The 26,072-nt window shown below is 39.6% G+C and overlaps 2 protein-coding genes across 3 annotated transcripts; one reads left to right on the top strand and one right to left on the bottom strand.

Annotated features, from left to right (window-relative positions):
* Window positions 1–589: 589 nt before the first annotated feature.
* Window positions 590–20,048, bottom strand: chn2 (chimerin 2). The gene is made up of 13 exons (XM_088306253.1): window positions 19,635–20,048; window positions 14,174–14,212; window positions 13,002–13,057; window positions 12,613–12,644; window positions 12,387–12,500; window positions 11,989–12,259; window positions 6,967–7,050; window positions 6,171–6,255; window positions 3,680–3,853; window positions 3,524–3,601; window positions 2,538–2,675; window positions 2,359–2,464; window positions 590–1,397 (listed from the first exon to the last, which is right to left on the bottom strand). The coding sequence occupies exons 1-13, from the start codon at window positions 19,681–19,683 to the stop codon at window positions 1,226–1,228; spliced, it is 1,398 nt and encodes a 465-aa protein (XP_088162379.1). The 5' UTR covers window positions 19,684–20,048; the 3' UTR covers window positions 590–1,225.
* Window positions 19,338–25,871, top strand: cpvl (carboxypeptidase vitellogenic like). Of its 2 annotated transcripts, XM_088306251.1 has the most exons (15): window positions 19,338–19,435; window positions 19,638–19,775; window positions 21,505–21,532; window positions 21,626–21,807; window positions 22,401–22,522; window positions 22,867–22,984; window positions 23,448–23,506; window positions 23,578–23,657; window positions 23,735–23,801; window positions 24,082–24,204; window positions 24,276–24,407; window positions 24,575–24,673; window positions 24,815–24,988; window positions 25,276–25,458; window positions 25,535–25,871. In XM_088306251.1, exons 3-15 carry the CDS (start codon window positions 21,528–21,530, stop codon window positions 25,631–25,633), a joined length of 1,443 nt encoding a protein of 480 aa, XP_088162377.1. In that variant the 5' UTR covers window positions 19,338–19,435; window positions 19,638–19,775; window positions 21,505–21,527; the 3' UTR covers window positions 25,634–25,871. The 2 variants fall into 2 exon arrangements, with proteins under 2 accessions (XP_088162377.1, XP_088162376.1); XM_088306250.1 differs by having other exon boundaries at window positions 19,345–19,435; window positions 19,638–21,532.
* The last annotated feature ends 201 nt before the right edge of the window (window positions 25,872–26,072 follow it).

The raw sequence follows: 26,072 nt of genomic DNA, 5'->3' as shown, positions 1-26,072 counted from the left end.
TTTATGAGTTCATTAATTGTGAAGTCGTGCTGAGCAATTTATGACAGTGATTCTGGGGAATGTTAAAATTCTCAATCAAGCTCACCGACCACAATACTTGCATAGAGGGACCTGTCCCTGTTTGAATGAGGTAAGAAGCACAGACAGCGAGACAAATCGAATCCACAGAGCGGTGAAACATGTTCCCGCAGAAAAAAAAAAACAAAAAACACTCGTGGGATCGGGCTTGATTCCACCCTGTCGGTCACACCTTGAGGAATAACTGGAAGAGTGAGAACACTGCAGGGCAAAACTTGAGATTGAATCAGAGATAGCGGCCTCTGGATAAACTACATGACAGAAATATGGCTTTAACAAGACAGGTATCAACTTCAAAACTTGGCCTATCAATAACCAATAAATTACATTTTGGGACCCCATTGAGTTGCCCGTGTGGGGTTGTGCATTGAACTCACACAAGTTCTTTAAACAACCACTGCATTGTAATCACTAGCTGAATCTTGTAAGGAAGAGTTTCCATGATCTCATTAAAACAGCAAATGATGTCGATCGAGAAGAACATTTGCAATGTATTGATGGAAAAGAAAAGTGTAAATGTAACGCGCTTTTTATTTTTTCTCAACTCTTTTGTATCCAGACACCAACTAAACATGCATCATTCCCAACTGCATATATATATATATATATATATATATATATTACTGTGACAAAACAACATGATTCAGAGTAAAAAGGCAAAAATAAACATCTTTACAAAACAAATCTGTACACACGTTGCAAAAAAGTGCTTCATGAATTGACCAATTGTTTTATCTCTCATCCTTTTAAATAGTGATCACTGCAAGATCTTCTCTTGACCTACAATGTCTTGTTTCCATAAAAGTTGAATGACATTCCCTCAAATGATTCCGGAATTGCATGCGTGGGAAAGTCGACATGTAATTCACACGTTCACAGACTGCACACGGCGTACACGGGAGGGAAGCGGCGTACTTTTCAAATAAAAGGGAGCAGCTTGTAAACATCTGGGATCCTGTGCTAAATCAAACATGACGGTCTTGGCATTCCGTGACAGACAGAAACATGACAATGTCAACACCAAAACTGTCATGCGTGAAAGGGAACTCCTCAGGAGCACCGTGATCAAAAAATGACGTTCCTCAAGGTGGCTTGGACTTCCTGGTTGACAGAATAAATACGCGCCGGCGGTGGTGACGAGCGGCAGCTAGAATAAGACGTCTTCGTGCTCTATCATGAGTTGCACCACCAGCTTCTGTTGCCTCATGTCGTTCAGCGTGGTCAGGGCGTTCTGCTCGGGGGGCTGCATCAGCGTCGGACCAAAGACGATGCCCAAGTTCTCCGAATTCATTAAGTTGTCCTTTTCAAATGTTGTTACCCTGGAATGTGACAACGACACACTTTGGCAAGGATCTAGAGCAGTAATTCTCACAGTGAGGTATGCACAAAAAAATATATAAATAGCTATTAAATAGAAGACATTGGCATTTAATCTTTAAGAACTGTTTACTTTTCAACAATTATTCTATACTTTTCAGGAATAAAACATTTGCCTTGTAATAGAGGAACACTTAGGCCTCCTGTGCTACTGTATTTTAATTCAGGTCATTCTCATGTTATTTGATGAGTTAAGTATTTTGGGTGGTTGTCTTTGGTATATAATTTGGAGACGCACTAACATAGAGGGCATGTTTAATTTATATAGCACTCCAAAAACAGACTTCTATTCATTTTGGGATGGCAATGATGCTAAATTACAAAATGAATGGAAGGTGCACTAGAACCTCCCAAGTCAAACTAAATGAAATGCTACAGTCTTGAGAGGAAAAAAAAGTGCATCAAACATCCAAACAAAAGTTCTAGTCATCTTCATATGTGACAAGACGTGAGCAAAACGCATGAAACTTCATTCTGAGCACATTTAAAGCATTGTCACACTAGGAGACACATTTTACTATTGTAGTGAAGTTGCCGGCCACTTTAATAGACGTTAAGAACAATTAAGAAAAAAAAAATACTGTTAAAAAATAACCTTCAAAAACGTATGGGTATCATATTTTAACTACACAGACTCTAATGATGATGTATCTTTGTTCATCTATCTATGCTGGCGATGTATAGTGACAGGCAGAACAATTAACTGAAAAGAAGTTGGAAAACACTGCTGAAGACGCTGACACTAATTCCAACAATGCCTATAAAACACCACTAGGTGGCAGTAATACTGCAAATAACTAAAGGTTGGGGGTTATTTACCTTTCATTATTCTTTTATGGTGTGTTTAATTTTAACTTTTTTTTTTTTGCATTGTGTTTATAGCCAATGTCTTTTGTGTCCCACCTCTTGAGGTGAGCCATCAGGTAGCGTAAGGTCTCATAATGAGCGGGGGGAAGCTGCAGCAAACCCTCATGGACGGCCTCCAGTCTGCATTCAGCATTTGGAATTTCTGCAGAAATATGATGGGTATGAGTATCATGTTGGAATTAATGAAAGTGATGTCAGGCAGCGGGGGTGCGTACTTGCAGCCTGGATGAATTTGGGGTACATGTCAAATGTAATGACAGGGATGGGGAGGTCTCTCAAGTAGAGCTTCAGAGCACCGGCAATGATGTTGATGTCTGCATAGGCACTGGCACTGATGTCAGCCTTTTCACCTTCTGTTGACAAGAATGCAAACAATGTTTTGGAGGCGAGAAAACAAGTCATGAAAGCCCTCACAATAGTCAGGATTCATAAAACGTTCCCAGCGTGGAATTGTATTATCAGATTTCAAGCCATTAAGCTTTTAGCTTTGCCAGCACTATGGTGTCAAATAATGCATTAGTGTTCCGCAACTTTTTTGAGGCAATTTTCTCACAACACACAACCAAACAAAAATGTCACAAAAATATGATGAGTAAAATAAAGATTTCATCTCATTTTACACACAAATAGACTCACTTAGTGTGAAACCTGGGACTGTTTTTATTGAACAAAAAGATGAGCCATGACTTCTTTTATTTACAGACTGTATGTTTATTTTACTTTCTGTGTGAAATTATTATTTTTTGACATTTTAATTTGATTGACTGCATCGTGTAGCTTAATTAAAAAAAAAGAAATTCAGAGCACCAAGATATTTTAATACTAATAATTTGTGATTTTGAAATTCCGTAGATATTGGCCTGTAAAAAAAAAAAAAAAAAAAAAAAATATATATATATATATATATATATATTTAGTTTTGCAAGAGCAAATGTACATTAATTAGAGCAAAACAATAGTACGTCGCTTTATTATTATATCTAATTTGATTTCCAATATTTGTCTTTCTACCTATTTGCATCTACTTTGTAAAATTTCCAAGCAAACTATTCGATCAGAGAGCTGTTTGCTATGGAATTAAGTTTTTCAGCTGGCTCAAAATGCAATTTGAAGTTGAAAATCTGAAGAATCTCAAGCACCCAGGAAAACATGTTTTTCAGTCAGATTTCAACTTCCTTGTTCAAGTGCAAAGACGACAAACCTCGGTCAAAGGCGAGTCTCACGTCCTCGATGTGCTCTGAGAAACCAGACACTCTGTAAAGACCTTCCGATTTCATCCCTGCAACACAAGCAGTAGGGGGGATGTAACACATCTGTAGATGTAGCACAGTAGAGGATACACTCTCCGCAATCTTACCTCTGAGCTCGATCTCTCGGATGCAGAGATCCACCACCATGGGCCTTGGAGTGTTGTGCGCCTTAACCAGCGTGGTGAGGTCACAGCTGAACACTTTCTTTATCCGTCGCAAATCCGGTTGGCAGTCACTGGGAACCAGTTTGGAGCACTGTTTGTGTACATTCAGCCCGCAATCTAGAGGAATGAGATAAAGAACGGCCCATCAGCCTTGTACACATGATAACACAAACACGGCAGCGGGATTAAGACCACGTGAGAGTGACCTGTGCTGTCACGCCGCACGGCCGCAGCTCCTGCTCTCTCTCACTCACTAAATTGTAGATAAAAACAAACACGGCAAGCAGGAAGTCATTCTAGCGACATGCAAAGTGTTTCTGAGCTCTCCGAGTACACGTTTGGATGGAAAAGTGGGTTCATCCCCTCGCAGGGATGTATCAAAGAATAAATGGGCAGTTAGGAAAGGAAGTGAGAGAGGGCAAAGATGTTCCTTCTACTTGCAAAAGCACATGAGGTCTGATGATACACGGTGTGCCGCAGGCATACCAGCATGGGAAATGCATCAACAACAAACACTGTGTTTTGGGGGAAACTCACCAGGTCTTGACTTGTGTCTGTGTTGCGAATAGAAAATCTTGTGATCTGTTTTAGTTTGAGCCGTCAATAACCTTTCAATGCTTACATAAGTCACTGACATACTTGAAAAAGGAAACCATGACAGGTGTGATTAGTGAGCCTAAAGATGTCATTATCATTATAACATCAAGCTGAAAAATCAACATTGTCGGATTTGATGAGAAATTTGCACTCAATTCACTCAATTATGGGGCACATAAAGAAAAACGAGCGTTCAAAAGTCTTCAATTGAGTGGGGAGTTTGCAACTTTCCAAAAAAAGAAAATAAATCCTCATTCCTCTTAAAGTTGTATGAACTGACAAGTGATTGGTAAGATAATGTGTGGAAATTAACAGTACCTCTAATTAGATTTTTAAGAAACCACCACCCCAGAAGAAAAAAAACAATCACAGGAATAACGTGTGACCAACAAGAAGCCAATTATTTTCGTGAACCTGCGAGTAGACGCACAACAGCACTGTATACCTATTGCATTGGACTTGGGTCAGTTATATATTATTAAGTATATTATTAATGTGAGTTCCCCGGGAACAATATTCTCCACAATTATCATGATTTTGGCGCTCATGATTAAGGTGAAATGAACAGACGTCATTTTAAATATGCTCACAATAAACGTGCTAATCTGATAGGTTGAAAACGGCCGGCCATGACATAAACAACTTCAAAAGCCCGATCATTGTAAAATGGATTGGAAGCACAATTAGGATGCAGTTTCATGAAACAAAAAAACAATTCATAGGTCAGAGGAGAAGAAGCTTTTTTTTTTTTTTTTTTAATTAATGAGGGACCATTTGTGTTTTCGTGAAATTCTGAGAGGGCTTTGCTAAATTGATGACAGACACGGTTTATTATTGTATGAGCAACATGTGGCTTAAATGTTTGGGAATTTTTATGACAGTTCCTCTGCCTTTTATCTAAATTTGGAATCACAAGGCGGACTGGATTAAATGCTCTCATGGCCTGTGTACGGCTCACAGACCATAGTGCACCAAACCTTGTTATAAGTGGCGACTCGTGATATACAGTAATTAGTGGCGCAGCTCACACAAAGAAAATAATGTTATAATGTGGGCAGTGGACATGTGACTCTAAATCCATCATTATAATAATAATAATAATAATAATAATAACAATAATAATAATAATAATAATAATTATTATTATTATATTTATAATAATAATAATAATAATAATAATAATAATAATAATTATTATTATTATTATCCTTATCATTATATTTATAATAATAATAATAATAATTATTATTATTATTAAAAGTATTTACATGATGCGATGTGGTGTAGGCAGACAGATTCTGAGCCCCATGCATCAGTTTTGGATGTCGTCGTATTTCATTCATTAAGATGACAATCATTCATTAAGATGACAATACTACAAAACTACCAAACGAAAGAAAACTCCATGCAGACACACAATTAGACTACTCTTTGCTCTAGACTCTACTGGGCACAAAAATAGGGCCTTTAGTGTTTTCTGATTCCAAATGCTCATTGAGTGTTTTTAAAAAGGAAAGAGGATGTAACACAGTGCTCAACATACTATCGTCAGAGCTTTTTGGGAATGTGTTGAAGGCATCAAATTCTAAATGAGTGAATATTTGTAAAAAACAATATATAACACTCAAGTTTAGATGTCTTTAAATACATCGCGTTTTCATTTCAATGTGGGTTGAAAAGGATCAGCAAATCATTGTAGCGGCACTCGCTTTTTATTTAAGCTTTACGCAATGTCCCAATTTGACTGGAGTTGGGGTTTTTATATGCCTTTAGAAATCCATGACCAACAAGACATTCTATGATGAGTGAGTGAGTGAGTGCTGTCCTTTGGAGTTACCTGAGCAGCGGACACCTTGGGCAATCAGACCCCACATGAAGTTGGCGCAGTACTCACACCAGTGTGGCCCTCGAAAAGTGTGGACCTGCAGGTGGAGACCCCGTGATTACGAGCACATAAACACACAATTGAACATTACACCTCCATGTCCAAGCTGGAGAAGAACCCCTTTTGATGGTTTGCACAGAGCTTACTTTGAGAGAGGACCCTGAGTGGATGAAAGGAGAGCAAGTGTACATAGGAGGCAGATTAAAGGATTTCCGATTATGTGTCTGGCATCTGCTGCAAGGCAATCAGATACATGGATGTAAATCTGCAAGCCCGAGTAACATATGTGCATCCCGAATCATTGGAAGGATGACACCTGCGTGCAGTCAAACATACGCACACCTTCAGTATGTGCGACGAATAATAATATGGCAGGTGCTCAAGGAGTTTGGTTTTGTTCTTTTTCTAAGCCAGCTGGAGGCCATTAGAACTCTGAAACTTAATATACACTCCAAAATACTGAAAACTCACCATCTACAAATCAGTATGATTGCTTCCAACAATACTACTGGAACTAAATTATTTTATTTGGAGTCAATCGACTAAAACAAAGACCTTAAAATCAATGATGATCAATGCACTCGGCTGTGTCCATTAGTTACGCGTATTTGTGCAGGAAAGTCAGCTGTTTGTGCTCCCATTAAAACGACACATGGCGTAAACAACACTCACTTCAGCTGTTAATGAGAATGATTTTCAGCAAAAAAAAAAAAAAAAAAAAGCTCATAATTCAGAAAAATCAGCTCACCTTAAAGTTGTGGATCTTCTCATAGGAGCACTGCTTCTCCGTGGTATCTTTCAAGGCGCTCTGCCGCACCAGAGAGGACGAGATCTGCGGACAGGAGGCCAACAGTTTGAGAGGCTTCCACAAAAGTGTCCCTTTGCTCCCTAGTTTGACTCCCAGTGCAAAAGCCAACAGTTCCTGCCGCTTCCGCTCTTGTCTTTTCGCTTTATGGTTGCTCAGATCCCCTATTAAACCTCCTCTGTTATTTTCAGCCTCGCTCCTGGTCTGTTCCCACAGACCCTCCATCTCCTCCGGGGGAAGATGCAGAAGGGAGCTGGTGACCAAGTGAAATCCGCTCGCTACCCTCTCAGCTTTGGAGGGGCAACGGACGACTGATAGCGAGCGGATGGCTCCACTTCTGGCCGCAGAGAGTGTCAGCGGGGAGGGAGACGAGCAGGGGGGACAAGACGGGTGGTGGGTGGCCTCAGGGCTGGAGTGTGCCTCGCACAATGGCCCTCTTTCACACGCCCAGAAAGGAGTGAGAGAGAGAACAGGCTTTATGATGGGGAGGGGCTGCGTAGGCTGTTGCTGTCAGGACTGTTTCACACAGCTCAACAGCTCTGTAAAGCAGGATCAATAGTGCAGACACCCTCTTTATATCGCAGAGCACTCTCACATGAGCTCACTGCCTTCCGGACACACTCCACTCCACTTAGCTGCAGATTCAAATGCCAGCAGCATGCAGAGAGCCAAGCGGGGCTTCCGAAATGTGTCACTCGCTGCCCTTAAAAAACAGACCCAAGATTATTGGGCCGGACAGATGAAGCGGTTCTGTCCCTCATCAGTCAAAGAGATCATGACCCGCATCTTTGTCAGCTAACTGGTGGAATTCCTCAACCTGACACCCAGATGGGGGGGGGGTCTTTCAGAACCAGCAATTTGCACCAGTCACACGCAAAACTCAGAAAGGACCGGCAGAGCCAGACTAACAACTGGGGGCGGTGGGGAGATTACTGCCATAATCCTGATATAGGGAATAATCCTAGAGCGCTCAAATCCATGTTAAAAGAGCAAAGGAAGCTCATTTGCCACTCTGCAGACATACGGGGGTTTACCAGTGGGGGGCTGTTGCTATGGTCAAGATGAATTTGTGCACGCAAGCAAGTGCAGTAGATTGTATCGCAATATATTGTGTAAAAAAATTATAAACACGTGAAAAGTTAAATTGTGCTGCAAAAGCATACTAATTAAAATCGTAGAACCTCAAAAGTCCAACACAATTGACTGCAAATGGACTTTCAAGGAAGTTTATTTCAAGCTTAAACTGCTGCCACGGGGGGGAGAAATATTTATTGTACAAGTAATGCTTTAAGTAAATGAACAGAAGTTCATAAAATAATTCTAAAAAAAAAAAAAAAACTAAAGTAAGTAAAACAATGCACCATCTGAAGACATCTGAAACGTAACAGAAAGGAATAGGAAACCGCTTGTTGGCAACCTGTTCTGGTCATTTGCGAACATTCGTTGGTCATTATGCTTGCAGCTGCTATGACACTGCTGCGTAATTTGTTTGCATATACAAATTAATTGCATTAACTGATGATATTTTGTCCATGTTGAACATTTGCAAGAGTTCAATTACTTGTCATCATTACAGGGTTTTTTTCTGCATGATTGGGACTATTCTGTGGTGGCATCACAAACAAAACAGCCAAACAAAAACAAAACACACTTGTGCTCGTTAATCCTTTGGATGCGCGTTGAACGGAAGTCTTGCAGAATTTGCGGACGCACCACATGACACCATGCATAATGCAAAGTATTTTTTGTTTTCGTTCTTGAGTACAATTAAAGTATCCCGGCATCGATTGACATGGCAGGTGAGATATTTGCCATGGTGGGGGACATTCTTTGAAAAGACCTCCACATACCAGAGTATGCAATTTAGCATCAAAGTCAGAAGGGACAGATGAGAAATAAACCACTCTGAGATATTTTAGCCACAAGAAGGGAGGAGGGGCCCAGACGAGGGCTGAGCTTTGTCTGCGGGCAGATGGCCTCTTGTCTGGCCAAAGAAAAAGCAAGGAAGAAAAAGGACAAAAGGTGGTCACACACAACAAGCTCCGCTTTCTTTTGGAGTGGCTTGACTCCTTTATTACTAGTCTTTGTGAAGGCACAACTGAGTGGACTCCTGTGAGTTAGCGCTTGCAATCGTGGCGTAACAACACAGTGGTCACTGACAGAGCGAGACAACAGGATGCAACCCCCCTACACATCCGAGACAAAACAGCAGCGACAAATCACAAATAGTCACTGTGAAGACACTCACGGTGAGACAAAGTTGTCACCCTCTTGGAAAAATGGAAGAAACGGCAACTGTTGTTCGTCTATAGCAGGATGTACGTTTATCGATAATATTGGAAATGTTAGCGACTGAAACTAAAAGGTTCACTGGCTACAAATGTGCTCGGAAGTTTGGATAAATAAAGCTTCCATTTGAGATTTTCATGAGATAAAATAAGGATTATTTACAGACAGAGAAGGTCATTATCTCAACAAACAACAGAGCGATGACTGTGAGAATCATTCCAGGGCGAGTAACCAGACCAGTCCGACCGGCACCTCACTGATATTCAGCCTGTCAGAGTGGTGAGGATCAGGAGGAATGTGGTAGACGTCTGACCACATTCAGCATGCAAAAGGAATCTCACTGAGGAGATAAACCAACAGGCCGAGTTCCCTTTTCGGCCTCCGGGAAGCGTTTTGGTTGCACTATGAGCCACAGCCAAGTGGAGGTGCATTCAAAGGGTAAATACGGGCACATATTGACCATACAGTGAAGCCAGTGTGCAACTGAAGCCTCAGGGCGCGGCTGTGAGAATGGTAAACATGAAGGTCAAAAAGACTTTTTCACATTTAAGCCAGCAGAGGTGAGCTGTGCTTTTTGGATAAATCCAATCAGGCAAAAAAAAAAAACATTTTGTGCAAACATCACCTCACAGCTCAGATCATTGTATACAGTATGAAAAAAAAAATGATCAAAAGGACATGCTCGAAATGTACACAGGAAGACTTTCAGGACATTAAACATTGCGGTGACTCAAATGACCATTGACGACTGTTGGCCGGGATCCTTAAAAGAAACACAGCAAGGCGTTGTAAATCAATTGATGACATGTTGATCGACGGCCATTTGCTGTATTAATGTCTTGAGTGTCAGGTTACAGAGAGCAAAGCGATGACTGATGTTGATACCACAGCTGATGCTCATGCTCACAGAGCTTTCATGAGTCTTTGAGTGCCAAAATCCTCCAAAGGGATTAATGCTCGCTACACATTGATAATTGATTCATTAAAAGTAATTAATTTATTAGGAGACATAATGTGAAACAAAGAAACACCAACTTGCCATATAGAGCACATTCCTTAAGATTGCCCCCTAGTGGCGGGATTGCTGAAGCTCTTCCAGTGAGAAGGAGCACAACCTTCCTTGTTTCTCCGTGGTAAGACATTCACAGACTATTACGGAATTACTCCGCAGTGCCGGTGAAAACAATGCGCTTTTTGTCCTCGCATGGATCAGAGTGTCCGATATGCATGCCAGGGAGAGCAAAGGCCCCCGTCCTCGCGGTCATCATTCCCTTTCAGAGCAGGCAATGAAGCATGGCATCAGTGAACACACCCGGAGGCGGCTAGCTGATAATGTGCACTTAACTCCCAGGACAACGCGTCCTCTAAAATCACTTTTGTCTCACTGTAAAAATGTTCAGTAGGGCGAAAGCTGATCAAAATCACAGTATCATTCTGGATCTGTGAAAGGGCCAAAACCACAGAGATACATACGGCACTTGTATGACTGTAAGGAACATAATCCGTGACTATGTCATGTAATCAGTGAGGTCTCCGATTAGGGAGTTACCGTCCCTAGTGAAAGTATGCGGCTAGTTCAATTAGTTTCAAAACACATAATCATCCAGAAAATTATTCACTACAGAACAGACATATAACTCAAAATACATTTTAAGATTCTAGTAGATGAATCCGAAATATTTTAAAATTGGGCCAGGCAGAGTAATTTGGCTAAAAGCGATTCTTGCTTGAGTGCATAATATATTTGACAGCTGGAGTGCTGATAGGAAACCTAATTAAGATTCCTCGAGACTAACCTTCATAATTGAATCCATACACTATACTGTATACATATGATTAAAAATGTCCATTAAATGAAACAACTGTCTTACTGTCCAGCATTCTATAGACCAGGGATGGACAACCTAAATGCTGGGGGGGGGCATCTTTTTTCATCAGTGCTATTGGGTTACCACAAATGCTATTTTAGATACGGACAAATTATGTGCATATGTGCAAAATCTTAACATATTTCATTTTTGATAATGCATTTCATAATTGATGTATAAATGATCCACTATCCTAACCCAACAATAAAGTATTTGAAGCAAACAACAAAATAACCAAATAATGTAGTTTTTTTTCCAAGTGTAAAACACTCTCTTGCATAAAAAATACCATTCAAGGATGGCACAAAACCGCTGAACAAGTTACCAACATTTAGTGCAAGAACTCATTTTGTAAATTTTTTTTTAAAAAACGAACTCACTCAAAATGTTAATATTATTTCGGGAGTATGTTTTTTTCTGCATATCATTTTAAATCCACATTTATTAGGCTTTTTCACATTGAACAGGGCAGTCCAAGCCCCATTGAAAGTGCAAATAAGACATGTCTGCCATCTAGAGGTTATTGGTGATATAACAACTTAAAACTAAGAGGTTTTCTTTTACAGATTTTTACTTTTTTTTTCCAATATATTCTTTATATTTTGTATTTTACATTTTTTTCTGTGATTTATTTTTTCATATAAAATGGGTACCTTGGCTCAAAAAATGTAAATGCTGCTTAGGCATAACTTCATACAGTCCTAAGTTCCTTTCTTGTGCCATTTACATTCAACAAACACTCTTACACTAAATTTGGGCTTAACTGTATGTTTGCCACTGACACCCATGTGACATATTGTAAACTGACCTGTTCATCCCTGACAAAGGTGGCCTTGCGGGATTCTGTGCGTCCACGGCTCAGCCGGTGCACCATCTTTTCCTTTAGCAGCGAGGTGTAACCAAGGTGCTCATAGATGGGGTTTGCAGTCATTTTGGCGATGTACTCCGCCGCCTTGGTCTCGATGTAGAGAGTGATGAGGGCGTCCGTGACGAGGTCGTGCACAGACTCGAACCTCTTCTCTGCAACAAAGTGCTTCCCATCGTAGAACAGCCTGTAGTTGAGCGTCTGCGGCCCAAACCTGGATGGAGACACATGGTTTGAGCAGTTTGTGTCCAGTCGAGACGAGCAGTCTGGCTGAATGAGTTCAGTGACAAAATAAACACCAGGTGGCATTCCTCGCGAATGCAGAGTGACGATTTCGGTACCTTAAGGCCAATGTGTGTGAGCCGGGCTGTCTTTGGCTTTCCCTGATTAAGTAGGAACCATCAGCTGCTCTGAGAAGTTCATCTGCATATTCTCGAGAGATCATGCCATGAAATCTGGGACAAATTATAAGATATTGGAATTTAAAAAAAAAAAAAAAAAAGTTACTTTCCTGCTCCCTCCCAAAACACACGTTTTTATAAGTACAGTAATTAAGTTTACACTCACTCTCGGCCATAGTATTTGGGCCTGGTTTCCATCTGTGAAACAGAAAGGATGTTGAGCATGAGAGAATTCGTCATCATGAAGATACTTTAATGCTACCCTGTCTCTTGCGCTCGTTGACATTCCAACTTGAATGGTTGTCAGATGCACAATAGGTAACGGCTATCCATCGTCAGGGTAACCAACCAACAAATACACAATCATTACAGTTTATTGCTTTAAAATTGTGATTCTTGCACGTAAAAAGGTCCATCACGTCCCAAAATTAAGCGAGGGCAACAAACAAGCAATGCAGGAATAGACTGTTTTAATTAGTGGCTGGTCAACTCAAAATATGAGGAGACAAATTCGACTTCTAGCCTATCTCTCCTGTCACAGGGGGATAGACTCACCTCTTTGGGACATACGATCCTTTTTGGTCTCGGGGCCTCCTGCTGTAATTGGTACACTGTTAGAGAGACATATGTGGATTTTAATTAAGGCCTGTGCGTGTGCAGTTCAGTGCAAGTTGTAATTACTTAAAAATAGTAGATTGGGGCCCCAAAAAAAAAAAAAAAAAAAGAAAGTCGGCGATGTACATTTAAGGGGAGGTATACTAAATTATAAGCTGCTAGACAGCAGCAAGTGTGGCCCGGACATTTTAAAAAGGGGGAAAGCTAGAAAAGCGAAAAATGTAATCCTCCTTCAAGTACCAGTAACACGAGTTATGGAGAGCATTTGTACTTCTTCACAATTATTTACTCAAATTAGGTTGAATTAAATATGATATTGGAAAAATATTTGACACGCGATATGCTTGTTGAATATTATGACATTTTTACTATCTCATGAAAATATTTTTTTTATAATTAAATTGGGCATGTTCTTTGTTTACTTTGACTAACAGTTCAATCGAACAATGAACCACACATACTGTGATTTTCTTTCAATGTGTATTTTCATGTTTTTGTCAAACTGACTTAAGATCTGGACGTCGTCCATCCCTTTGACACAATAAGTGCCGATGGGACCTCAGCGGGACGAAACGAAATTAGTAGAAAATATGCAGACATTTAATATATGGAAAACAAATGCGGAAGAAAATGACTACATTGTGTCACACTTTCCATTTGCACTCCCCACTTGAAATGACAGGAGTCACATCAAATATGGAAGAGTGGATCCATTTCCTCCCACAAGGCAAAAACACGAGCTGCTGAAGTGGGCGTTATGAGGATGTTCAGAGCCTCTTCACAAAGAGAAAATCGTATTTTCTCCGGCGAGGGTAACCTATTTTACTCGTACTCGGCTTTACATGTGTCGTGTCGGTGAGTGGCATCCGTGCTTGTGTTTACGTTGCTCAGCATTAGGAACGCGTCATTTGAAACGTGGCTTTTTCATTCATTTCGTTCAGAATGTGAGAAGATTTGGCTGTATTTCACAGAGCTGTGTTACTATTCCCATTGAAAATTCAGGAGATTTACATCACTCTCATCAGTCTATTGGAAGAATGTGTGGATGGTTTACAAACGACAAAAACATTTTCCGCACAGAGGGCAAATTCATCGTTAATCATTCTACTCACAGTAGGACTTCCATATTGGTGGCTGGTAATCCTCGGGGTCTGTCGAAAGACAAAATGGGAAGCAGGTCACTGTGCCGCGCTCAACAGAGTAAATATACTTCTAATCAGCATTTCGGCCTCAAGGACAATCAATATACGTCTGCTGGCTTTGTTTAACATCATTCCTACTCATGCCGCATCTACGAAACCGGCTTGCAAGGTACAGAGCATATGTTGCTAATACGAGGGAATTCAATTATAGGGGGACAAATTCTTGTGAACTTCTGATGGAAATTACAAGTGATTTAGTTTTATATCAATCCTGATCAACGTCCGAAAAAAAAAAAAGAGAGGTTTTATTCTTGAAAAACATATTTAATTTTATTGTAAGGCACTGTAAGATTATTCACACTGCGCTTAAATATGGGAAAATTTAAACAAAATTTATAAATCATAATTTAATCAATGAGGTTAAATAAAATGTTTACTGAAATAAAAGAAATAATTACAAAAAAATAAAACTCAAAACTTTTTTTAAAGACGAAATGCAAATGTAAAAAAGTTAAATATAACTAACTGTACTTAGGCGGTGATTCCTTCGCGTAGGAGAAGTGATACAAATCCCACAGAATGTGTGAGCTAGTATATACCGACTTTATTGCAACAGCTACGGGAAACGCAATAACTTGTGATGAAAATGCACTTAATTGTCAGCTACGAGCTGAACTATTCCCTGATGGCCCTCATTAAGGTTTAACACACCCTTGTTGACAAAACAATACAGAGCATTTAAGAGTAATATCATTCACCTGCGGGACGATTTACCACCATAATGAATCATATCAATCCAGAGGCCGTGCATTCTTTTGCACTCCACACCCTTCAGGCCTGAGGTGGTGAAATGAAACACACCTGAGTGCTTGAGGGGATTAATATGGTGTCAACCAGTAAGCACTTGTTGGATGTGACTACTGTGGAATAGGCTGTAAAATATTATCAATGTCTCACTGCTTCACTAGCTCCCTCTGTGTCTTATTTAGCACGGTGCACGTTTTTTTTTTTTTTTAATTATTACTACAGATTTCTTGGGCTGTTTGCATCATGAGACAAGAACTGAATGTGAAAGAATACTGATAGTTCTTTTAAAACGTTAATATTTAGAGCAGGGGACTGTTTATTTTTAGGAAGGCCCAAAAAATGAATTGTCATATATTAGGAGAACTTGTGGGTATTTTTTTTTTTTCATTTTTTAAAATGTAAAGTGAACCTCATTGAACATTTTCGAGGTCGGTTCATCACCACTGATCAAGAGGATAAATAAGTTAATATAACAACGAGTACAAATGAATCTTAGAGGTGCAGAGAATATTGTTCTATTGAGCCTGTCACTGGGAATAACACTTGCAGACTGAAAGATTTATTGCACCGCAGCTTGTTCAAAAAAATGTGATTTCATCTGGTTGCCTGCCAAATACTCTCTTTAGATGGGGATCTTTGAACCCACCATCCTGGCTTTTTCTAATTCTGCAGCATGGGATCACACCGACACTCCGCTATGCGCTCGCGTTCACACACATGCGGATGCACACTCAAGTAAATAAACATACACAGATGATGCAAATATCCGCAAAACATCAAAAGAATTTGCAGATGATCTGCCTGGTGTTGTGGGAGAATGCAGGATAACACAGATGGAGCCCCCCCCCCCCTCAAAGAGAACGCAATTTCCGAGAGTTCTCAACAGTCAAAGACACTCATTAAAATAATAATTATGTTTACTCAAGTAAAGTGCATATTTGATGAATGAAGACCAAATGCATTACTTGGCTATATGAGCATGCCTTTTTTTTTTTTACCCTTCGGTAAATAACCACTCATTTAAAGGGCAACTATGGTATGTGACAAACAGATTCAGCCCAAGGAAAAAAATTTAATATATTGGAGATTGTGGAAATCTTATTTTTTTGGTTCAATAAAAAAAGTAAAACTTTTGGATTTTATAATGACACTTCACTCAGTTTTTTTTTTGTACTGCTGAAGAATAGAAAATTTTCACTAAATTGACCCGAATTATTTTATTTCAATTTTCCAGATTTTTCAGAATTTCTTTGGACTGAATCATATATATATATATATATATATATATATATATATATATATATATATATATATATATATTCATATATATATATATTCATATATATATATATATATATATATATATATATATATATATATATATATATATATATATATATATATATATATATATATATATATATATATTCATATATATATATATATATATATATATATATATATATATATATATATATATATATATATATATATATATATATATATACATATGCCCAAAAAAAAAAGAAACAAAAATAGCAAAAGATTTGCCTTTTTCATATTGGCCTTGGGGGAAGGATGCGACCTTCATGGTTGTGTATTATTGAATCTGAAGTTTCAGAATGCCAACCTTCATCATTCAATACGTGATGGGAAGTGACAGACATATATTAATACTGTTCAACCCCCCCCAAAATGGAGCAACACTTAATAGGCACAAGCGATTATATAAACAAGTCATTTAACACTTTTTCCGCACGATTGCTCTTATGCTTGACATCCCTTTTAACATGCTCATACTCCAAGAGGCCAACAAATCATTTATAGTTGCATTGCTACGACTTTAATGCTGGGCCTGTGATAAAAAAAAAAAGTTCACTTTCTCAGATGGTGCAACGAGGTCATATAATGTTTGTTATTAGCCATGAGGCGAAAGGAATGTGTCCAGTCATACTGCAGGTTTCGGCGTTATCGTTTCCTCTATGGGCGCTGTGTTCTTGCAAAGCTCGCGTCACATTGTAAGCTCATAAACTCATGTGACGGTTACCAAGCTGTAGAAGAGGTTTACTGAACCACCCAAGAGGAAGTAGAAGAACAAGGATATTGTAGCAGCCTCTCTGTGTGAATATGTGTGTCAGCAGTAGGGAGACCATCTGTGTCTGATGACCGCAGTCCAAAAAAAAAAAAAAACAAGTGATGCAATGTTGAATTGGTTGAGATTAGTGCCGACAGGTACACAGCCTCAGTGATATTGTAAAACATGTAGCCAAATCACAGGAATCTAAAAATTCAGTTTCACATGATCCTCGCTGGAAAGGAAGACAAATGGAAGTACTGTAGTGGAATGACTTTTTGAGGTGAACAGCAGTAGCTTGCAGAAACATGTGCTGTTGTGGTGTGCAGCAGAGAACCTCAGTTTTCATTCCATCCCCCTTAAACCAGGGGTGTGCAAACTTTTTGATTGGCGAGCCACAATGGGTTCTAAAATTTGACAGAGGTGCAGGAGCAGATGGATGGAGTGTTTTGGTCACCTCACCTCATTGGAGAAAAAAAAAATACATTTAATTTTAAATGAAAGTGAACAATAGCATTACAACAATATATATGTCTTTGAAAAACCACAATATTTGGAAAATAAAACATTAACAAGGTTTTTTCATTTAATTTTTTTCAAGTTCGGCGGGCCGGATTAAAACGTTTCACGGGCCGCATGTGGCCCCCCGGCCGTAGTTTGCCCACGCCTGCCTTAAACTATGCTGTCATTCATTTTTTTTCTTTAATCAGTCACATACTCTCTTGAGAGCCATATGGGAAATGGAGCATTGTTGCCCGTGTACACGCTCCTGTTTGCACATATACCAACAATGTGTTTTTGACATTTTGTTTTTTTTTTCAGTTTTAAATAGGCCACCCAGTTCACATGAGGCTGCATCTATTGTGTGCATATTGCCTCGCACGGTTATTCTCCTAGACAAAGGTGTAGCATTTTATTTCGCCGTACTCATAACGTGCTGGCTAGGTAGAGCGTGCCAAAAAGCACTTCCTTTGCAGCCAGAACAGACGGATTTGGGTCAGCAAACAAACAGCACCAGCCAGGATTCATTTTGCCGCGTGGTGGAGATTATTCAAATGTTGCGTCCACCAGCCAAAAAGCTCTACTTGAAAATAATCATACCCTTGTGACAACCACTCCATCCCTGGCGGCAGCGCAGCTAGTAACCTCTGATAATTACGCCAAGTAGTAATGACAGCCCTCCCAATGCCATCGAAAAGAAAAGTGTTTCCTCTTAAAGCAAGCAAGGCAGCAGTCAAAGCGTACCGTGTATAGAAGTGGCTGCGTTGTGAGGCCCACACGTAAAATAAAATAATGCTGTGTGAAACGTGGGTTATACCACAGGCTTTGTCAACATGCTATTACGCTGATTGTTCCTCCGACTCGGCAGAACATCGGAAAAACGTGACTCAGCTGTGGGCCAAAACGGTTGTTTCAATATACACTCGAACCCCCTCCCCATTCATCAAGCTACTCTCATCATGTCGTCACTCTCATCACACTTAAAGACACGTAAAGGCTTGTTGATGCTAATAGTGCAAATGGTGAGCAATATTTTTAAACATTTTTTTTTCTCTATAATACCGTTCCTTCAAAATATGTCTTAAATATTTGGGGCAAAATATGACTTTTTGAACCTGGTGTTCTAGCAACTAGTACTCCTACACTCTCTTCCTCACTGTCAACACACACACACACACACACGCACCCCCACGCACTTACACGCACATACACTTTTCTGGTTACTGGTTGAGGCCTCCACCTCAAACAGGAGTGTGATAGAAGAATGTGTACTTTCCACCCTGAGTAAACGTGAATCCGCCGCTTGATCAACACTCTCCCGCCACAATATTAGGCACACCAGCTCATAATGATCTGAGAGTGAAAGCTACGGCGCCATACCAATAATTTACAAAGACAAGAGAAGATTATGTTTGATAAGGTCAGAGACTTATTATTGTGTGGTTTGACGTGTAGTACAAATGCAAAACGTGCTGTTTATAATATTTTGGTTACATTATTATCAATTACATCAGGAATTGAGGTGTGACACAGTGTAGTTTTACACCACTATCAGCTTCAATCGCAATAACCATCAAACATATTAATCATACATTGTGAGCTGATGTACGACAATGAGCTCAAGTTGTGAAAAGTGAACCATTGCATTGAAAAACACTTTCCTGCTATACTAAACTCCACTGAATTCAAATATGACTAAATTATATAAGCGGCAGCGTGTCACTGTATTGTGACATATTTGGGTTTTCACCACCCCAGAGAACTTCCAAGCTTGGCGCCGCATGCGTGGAAAGAGGACTACACATGCCAAACATGATCCTTCCTTGCAGCCCACCACCAAGTGAAAAAAGGCAAGCAGGAAACTATGGATGTGATTGACAATGGCGTGCAGAGGTCTCAATTGAACATGCAGAACATGCATATTGCACAAATAAAACTGTGACTGCTTTTAGGTGTAAGAAGAAAAACAGCTGACTACATTTAATATGCTACTGGCCAAGTTTACCAACGTATTAATCATTATGTGACGAGGTGGATTTCAACTCTTACCAGATGACACGGATGAACCGGAGAGGCTGGAATTACTGGAGGCTGCCATCCCGTCCCTCCTCTTCTTCACTGCCGCTCAGCTAAGGTGCGCTCCCGGCAGCAGCAGCTCCGACCCGGCGGTGCCTCCATGACACATCCACGGTCGGTCTCGAGTCTTTTTTTTTTTTTATCTTCTATGAATGAGCCGATCTAATTCTCGCAGTGCGCTCGGTTGCCGAGTAGCCTCAAATTGGAGCAAGCAATGAAGGTAAAGCAGTTTTTTTTTTGACAACCCACGGCCAGGTCCACGGAATGAGGCTCACATGTCTACAGGTTGTGGATGCAAACGTAAGGCAGAATGTCTCCATGTGCCTCCAGCAGGCTCGCAGTATAAACACACTCCACCGCAGAAGCGCAGACGCGCCTTCTTAAAGTGAAAGTTGGATTTGCTGCACATGAAATCAAAATGTAGTAATCAAGTTTGACTGGATCAGGAAAAACAAGACCACGGGGATTCATTACTTCACGATCCGATTACAAACATGGGTGCCAAAAACAAACAAAAATAATTGCAGGACATTGTAAATAGATTAATCTCAAACGTGATGTCATTTTGAGTCCGAATTAATCTGTGGGATAATAGCGCCATCTGGCGTGTCTACTTTCTCATCTCATCGAGGCAAAATTACGTCACTGGCGTCACTTCTACTGTAGTTTACATATTTGCGTAAAATGTAAAAATAAATAAATAAATAAATAAAATTGATAAAAGAACATCTCCATTTATTTTCCTAATGTTTTAATATTGCGTACATTATCTGATCATAACCATTTATTTAATGAACATTTTAATTATCGAGTTAGGGGCTTGAAGGCTAAATTAATTTAATAAATGTTTGATCATTTAAACATTTAATCATGTAAATGCTCGTTGGGACAGATTAATTAAAAAAAGAGGCTGACTGAAAAAAACCACGGCTACTCTCAATTACCACGATGTAACTTTAGTTAGTTATAGTCAATTAAATGTCAAACGGTTCATCAATGTATATACAAGTGCGGAGCCCTACAATCCCTGTAAATGCGTGGTATATTTCTGGTTAGGAACAAACACCATTGAATGGGATTTTGTACCACAGCAAATAATTTTGGACTCGGGTTAATGTATGTTTGCTATTTTGAGATGTTCTAAATTTAATAATCATATTTTGTCGCAGGTTTAATAGTATGTTATTTGTTTCATCCACAATCTGCATAATTTGCAAGGTAGGTAATGTAAAAACCATTATTAGCTGTAAAAACATTTTCCAACAAGTTATTGTATTATTTATTTACTGGTAAAGTTGCCAGGTAAGTAGTGTAATTTATTAGAATACAAGAAACAGTAGTAAACTAGATTACAATAAATTGTTGTTTTCTTTGAACAAAACCAGGAAGTAATTGTAATTTTTAGACCGTAAAAATTTTACAGTAATATGTTGTAAGAGATTTTTCGTGTGTTTGCAATACTTTACTGGCAACCTTTTTGCCTGTAATGTACTGTAAATTCTTCAGTTCAATATTCTTCAGTGTAGGGCCCAACTAACAGACTACAGAAAGATACTACTGAGAATTGCAAGTGTGTATCCATGTTATATCCGATAGCAAGCTAAACGCCCACGAAAAAATGTCGTATAAAACAGGTAGCTCACAAATCTGTAATATGTTGTTTGTCTGTTATTACCATCGGTTTCATTTGAAAATAAAAGAACATTAGTGTAAAGTCTTTAGGAAAGTCCTGTAAGGTAAAGTTCAGGGACAATGTTGAAATTGACGCATGGTTCATTACCGGTCACGTGAGGTTGCCTTTGACTGATCATGTGACTCGGGATCTACTTTTACATGACTGAAGAACCGCTTTGTTGAAAAGTCAACATGAGGTAAGTTTGAACAGATTTGTTTTAAGTTATTTAATTCCAACAACACGCCTGTTGACATTTGAGCGTGTTTAACGTTTGCGCCGACGTTGGCAGAGCGTGGATGGAAACAGTGGCTGTCCTCTTACTTCTGTGGGCCGCTCAAGTTCCAGTCCAAACACGGCGATGCTCGTCCTTTTTCTGCCGCAAGTCACTTAATGTCAGTAGCCTCAACGGCGTGGATCCCGGACCCCCTCTCTTTCTCACGCCTTACCTGGAGAAGGGTGCCATTGACGAAGGTAGACGTGCATACAATGACTCAACTCGACAATGCGATATATATTTCCTATTAAAACTACAAACTGAATAATTCAGGAAAAGCCAATCATATCACACGCAGTCTTTCTTCCCAGTTTATCAGATTATTATTTTATCACTTTCACTGTGATTTCGTCTGTTCTATGTATTTGTTACATAGTACATGGTCTGCATTCTCTAAAACTTGGCAAACACTACACAACCCGCTTCTGCATGCAAATCCTGAAGAAATGTTGGGCGAATTAACTGAATTATTGAAATGTGGAAGGTGAGACTTGGAAGGAAGAGGTAAATGTATCCGAATTTAGGGAACTTGAGTACTAGTTCCCAAGAGGTCCGAAGTAAGAAAAATATTCTGACGTTGGAATGTCTTGAATCACTCAAGAATGTTGAAGGAGGTCGGTAGGTGTGTGAAATGTCTCTAAAACGGGAGGATTTCACTGTAAAAGTTGTGGAATTTTGTGAATGATACTCAAATGTGGGAAAACAGTTCCCAGAATTTACTGACTGATCTTAACATTTTGACATGGGAATAAATGAACAATCTTCATATTTTTATTATTGTTTGTTTCAGCCAGGAAATTAAGTGTAGTCGGAGAGCTGCCTGGTGAAAATGTGAAGAGTTACTCTGGCTACCTCACTGTCAACAAGAAATACAACAGTAACCTTTTCTTCTGGTTCTTCCCCGCACTCAAGGTAAATTCAAACCACTCAATATCTTGATGCTGTAACTAGCACCTTATTTTTTCATACTTGGGCATTATTCACTGAAAAATTAAATACAATACATTACAACTTTATTTGTATAGAGCATTTCACAACAGCTGAGACGTTCCCCTAAAATATAAGTGCTTAATAACATGTCAATAATTATATCCCAGACATATTTTAACAGTATAATTCTTGCCATGATGAAAATGGCACGGGTGTGCAAAATATCCGCCTTCGTTGGTACCCAAAGTAACATGGAAATTCTGCTCAATAACGAACCACAAGATGGTGCTGAAGTCATATGAATTTCTTTTGTGTGACTCTTCCAGCCGTCACCTGATGGAAAGGCACCTGTTCTGTTGTGGCTGCAAGGTGGTCCTGGTGGGACCTCCATGTTCGGGCTCTTCGTGGAACACGGACCGTATGTGGTTTACAAGAACATGACGGGTAAGATAAGATTATCCTTACGAAGCATACGATAGTGTTATTTGATTTAAACTGAGAAAAATGTTTTCAAGTATACAAGTAATACATCTCACGTCAATGTTCAATGTAATCTTGGAACAGGGAGACGAAAGTCCATAACATTTAAAATGTTAACAATCTGTTACATCGCCAAATAATACAAGTGTCCTTCACAATCTTGCAACAGTGGTCTGCATGAAATGTGATTTTCATAATCGGGATTTCTCTATGTGGAATGGTTGCGTTAGATCTCGTACTGTAAACGAACAACTGGACAAAAAGAACATTTTAAATATAAACTACTTTTAAATGAAAATTCCATAAATTGGAAACAAGGAAATCTATTTGAAGAAAACCTGATTGAAAATGAAAAAAAAATTAAATCAATCTTGGCATCCCCACACCAGCGTCTTTTTTTTAATGAACAACTTTTGTTGCTTTGCAGTGGACCTGAGGGATTACGCCTGGACCTTGAAATATTCCGTGTTATACATTGACAATCCAGTAGGTATTGTATTTAAAGGCATGTGCTTTATAGAACGTTACAATTTATTTTTTTTTCGTTTGTGCTTCAGGTCGGAACTGGTTTCAGCTTTACAGACGACGGCCGTGGTTATGCTCAGAATCAGGATGACGTTGGCAGAGATCTGTACAGGTGCAACTCTTCATTCCATTTATTGCGTCACTTGAATTTGCTTGCACTTGAATGTTTTGATTCTCTTGCTTTCGAAGTGCTTTGATCCAGTTCTTCCAGCTCTTTCCTGAGTACCAGTCCAATGACTTCTATGCGACTGGAGAGGCAAGTCTTTGACGTTTTATTTGGAAATGAAATTATTCAATCATGGCGTTAATTGTCAGTTCATCTCTGTGTTTTAAAAAAGGAACTGTATATTCCATTTTGGGACACCCTCTGGATTATTTTTGTTTTTCCATTAATCACACATAATTAATCATCATAAAATGATGAAAGAGTATATAAGAAATTTGAAATTGTGTTGGACAAAAAAAAGGCATCCGCAAATAAATACTACAACCGCAATGTCTGTCATTAAGCAATAAAGGTTTGTCTGTCTCTGCAGTCCTACGCAGGGAAGTACGTTCCAGCCATCTCCTATTACATCCATAAAAACAACCCCACCGCCAAGGTCAAAATCAACTTCAAGGGCATGGCCATCGGCGATGGGTTGTGTGACCCCGAAATGGTGCTTATCCGCCGACACGAGTGTCACACGTCATGCACGGGGAAATAATGTAACATTCTCATATCTTTCAGATGCTGGGCGGCTACGGTGAATTCTTGTACCAAACGGGCATGGTCGATGAAGTTCAGAAACAGTTCGTCAACAAGCAGACCGACTTGGGGGTGGAGCTCATCCGGCAGCAGAAGTGGGTGGAGGCTTTTAAGGTACGCGTCACGGAACAATGTTGACGTGTAATTTCTTCGACTTCATAAGTTAAACTTTCACATCTAATTTAAGTAAAAAAAAAAAGTGGCTTTAGTCAAGTTTTGTTTTGTCTGTGTAGAGTCCATGAATTTGAAATATCGTACCTCTGTCCTTGCTGTCCTGTCAGGTTTTTGACAGCTTGCTGAATGGCGACCTGGCACCGTACCCTTCCTTCTTCCAGAACGCAACAGGCTGCACCAACTACTTCAACTACATGTTGTGTCGGGTATTTGGAAATGCAACCTTTAAAACTCGGTTTACTGTTGTTTAGTTCACATTTATTATCTTTATGAAGGTAGAATTTTATTTTTTTTAGATACACCTCGGGTGTTTCTAATGAAGCATTCTCTGCATTTATATGCATCAGGAACCCGAAGACCAGGAATACTTTTCCACATTTGTGACGCTCCCAGAGGTGCGGCGAGCCATCCACGTGGGCAACCTGGAATTCCACGATGGCTCGCAGGTGGAGAAGCACCTGATGCAGGACGTGATGAAGAGCATCAAGCCTTGGCTGGGTGTGCTCATGGACCACTACAAGGTGAGGATTCGAAACGGAATAATCCCTTTTTACCTAAAACAGAGTATGCAAAAAATATGTGCTCATGAGATTTGGTTTTTGGAAATGGACAAATAGGCCAGGCCACTCATAGATGAGTTTAAAATAAATTAAATCTCTATTTAAGATTGTTCATTTTGTGAATGTCTAGAAAATAATATTAAATTAGTGAAGAGAATCTTGATGATGTAAATGCCTGATTTAAAAACCTGGCGCGCCGTATTCGACCCACCACTGACTTTGAGACCCTTTGTCCTCCTCACGCGCAGGTGTTGATTTACAGCGGTCAGCTAGACGTGATCGTAGCGGCTCCTTTGACCGAGCGCTTCCTGCCCACCGTCAACTGGACCGGAGCGGACGACTACAGGACGGCGCCGCGCTTTCACTGGAAGCTTCAGCCCGAGGACACCGAGGTGGCCGGTTACGTCAGACAAGTGGGGGAGTTCTACCAGGTTAGCTCATGATCCACTCCCGCTGGTGGATAAGTACTACTTCACAAGCTTGAAAATGGGGCTTCTTATCATGCAGGTGATCATCAGAGGAGGTGGACATATTTTGCCCTACGACCAGCCAGCGAGGTCTTTTGACATGATTGACAGGTTTTTGTCAACACGAGGCTGGCTATGAAGAGCTCACGTGATCAACTACTTAGATGAGTGTAGGCAAATCAGGTTCTAATTGCTGCTAATCACAACCTTGATGTTTTATGTTCTCATCAACCACACTATTTTAAATGGAATTGTACACAATATTTTTTTTAATCTGTATGGCTAATGAAATGCTTTTCTCAGTGTGTGTGTTTTTTTTTAAAAAAACTTGGCAATCGCTCTTATTGATATTTTTCAATGAAGTTGTTTAAAACGCATTTTGACTGTGGTGTCTTTTTCATGGTGTCTTATATCAAATGAAACTGTACAAAATTCCTTTAGTCTGCCTTTGGATCTAGTCATGTTTAAAAACAATTACGCACACGCACACTCACACACGTACATTCTATTCTATTCAATCGAGAGTCGAGACCATGCAGCATAATACTATTACATTTTTTTCTATTTTCCTCTCAGCA

This window comes from Idiotropiscis lumnitzeri, chromosome 10, assembly GCF_059441095.1.
Source record: "Idiotropiscis lumnitzeri isolate Australia: NSW breed Sydney's pygmy pipehorse chromosome 10, RoL_Ilum_1.0, whole genome shotgun sequence".
Classification (NCBI taxonomy): domain Eukaryota; kingdom Metazoa; phylum Chordata; class Actinopteri; order Syngnathiformes; family Syngnathidae; genus Idiotropiscis; species Idiotropiscis lumnitzeri.
Note: the sequence above shows the minus strand (reverse complement) of the source record. Positions and strands in the feature narration are given on the sequence as shown.

Bases quoted from the DNA above. Each gene is read 5' to 3' on its own strand.
- chn2 (XM_088306253.1), bottom strand. From the start codon at position 19,683: ATGGCAGCCTCCAGTAATTCCAGCCTCTCCGGTTCATCCGTGTCATCT. The intron at 12,501-12,612 runs GTGAGTGTAAAC...AATTTGTCCCAG, and splicing joins CCCAAATACTATGGCCGAGA to ATTTCATGGCATGATCTCTC. The intron at 3,854-6,170 runs GTAACTCCAAAG...TCATTCCTCTAG, and splicing joins CCAAGGTGTCCGCTGCTCAG to ATTGCGGGCTGAATGTACAC.
- cpvl (XM_088306251.1), top strand. The intron at 23,802-24,081 runs GCAAGTCTTTGA...CTGTCTCTGCAG, and splicing joins ACTTCTATGCGACTGGAGAG to TCCTACGCAGGGAAGTACGT. The intron at 24,989-25,275 runs GTGAGGATTCGA...CCTCACGCGCAG, and splicing joins TGCTCATGGACCACTACAAG to GTGTTGATTTACAGCGGTCA.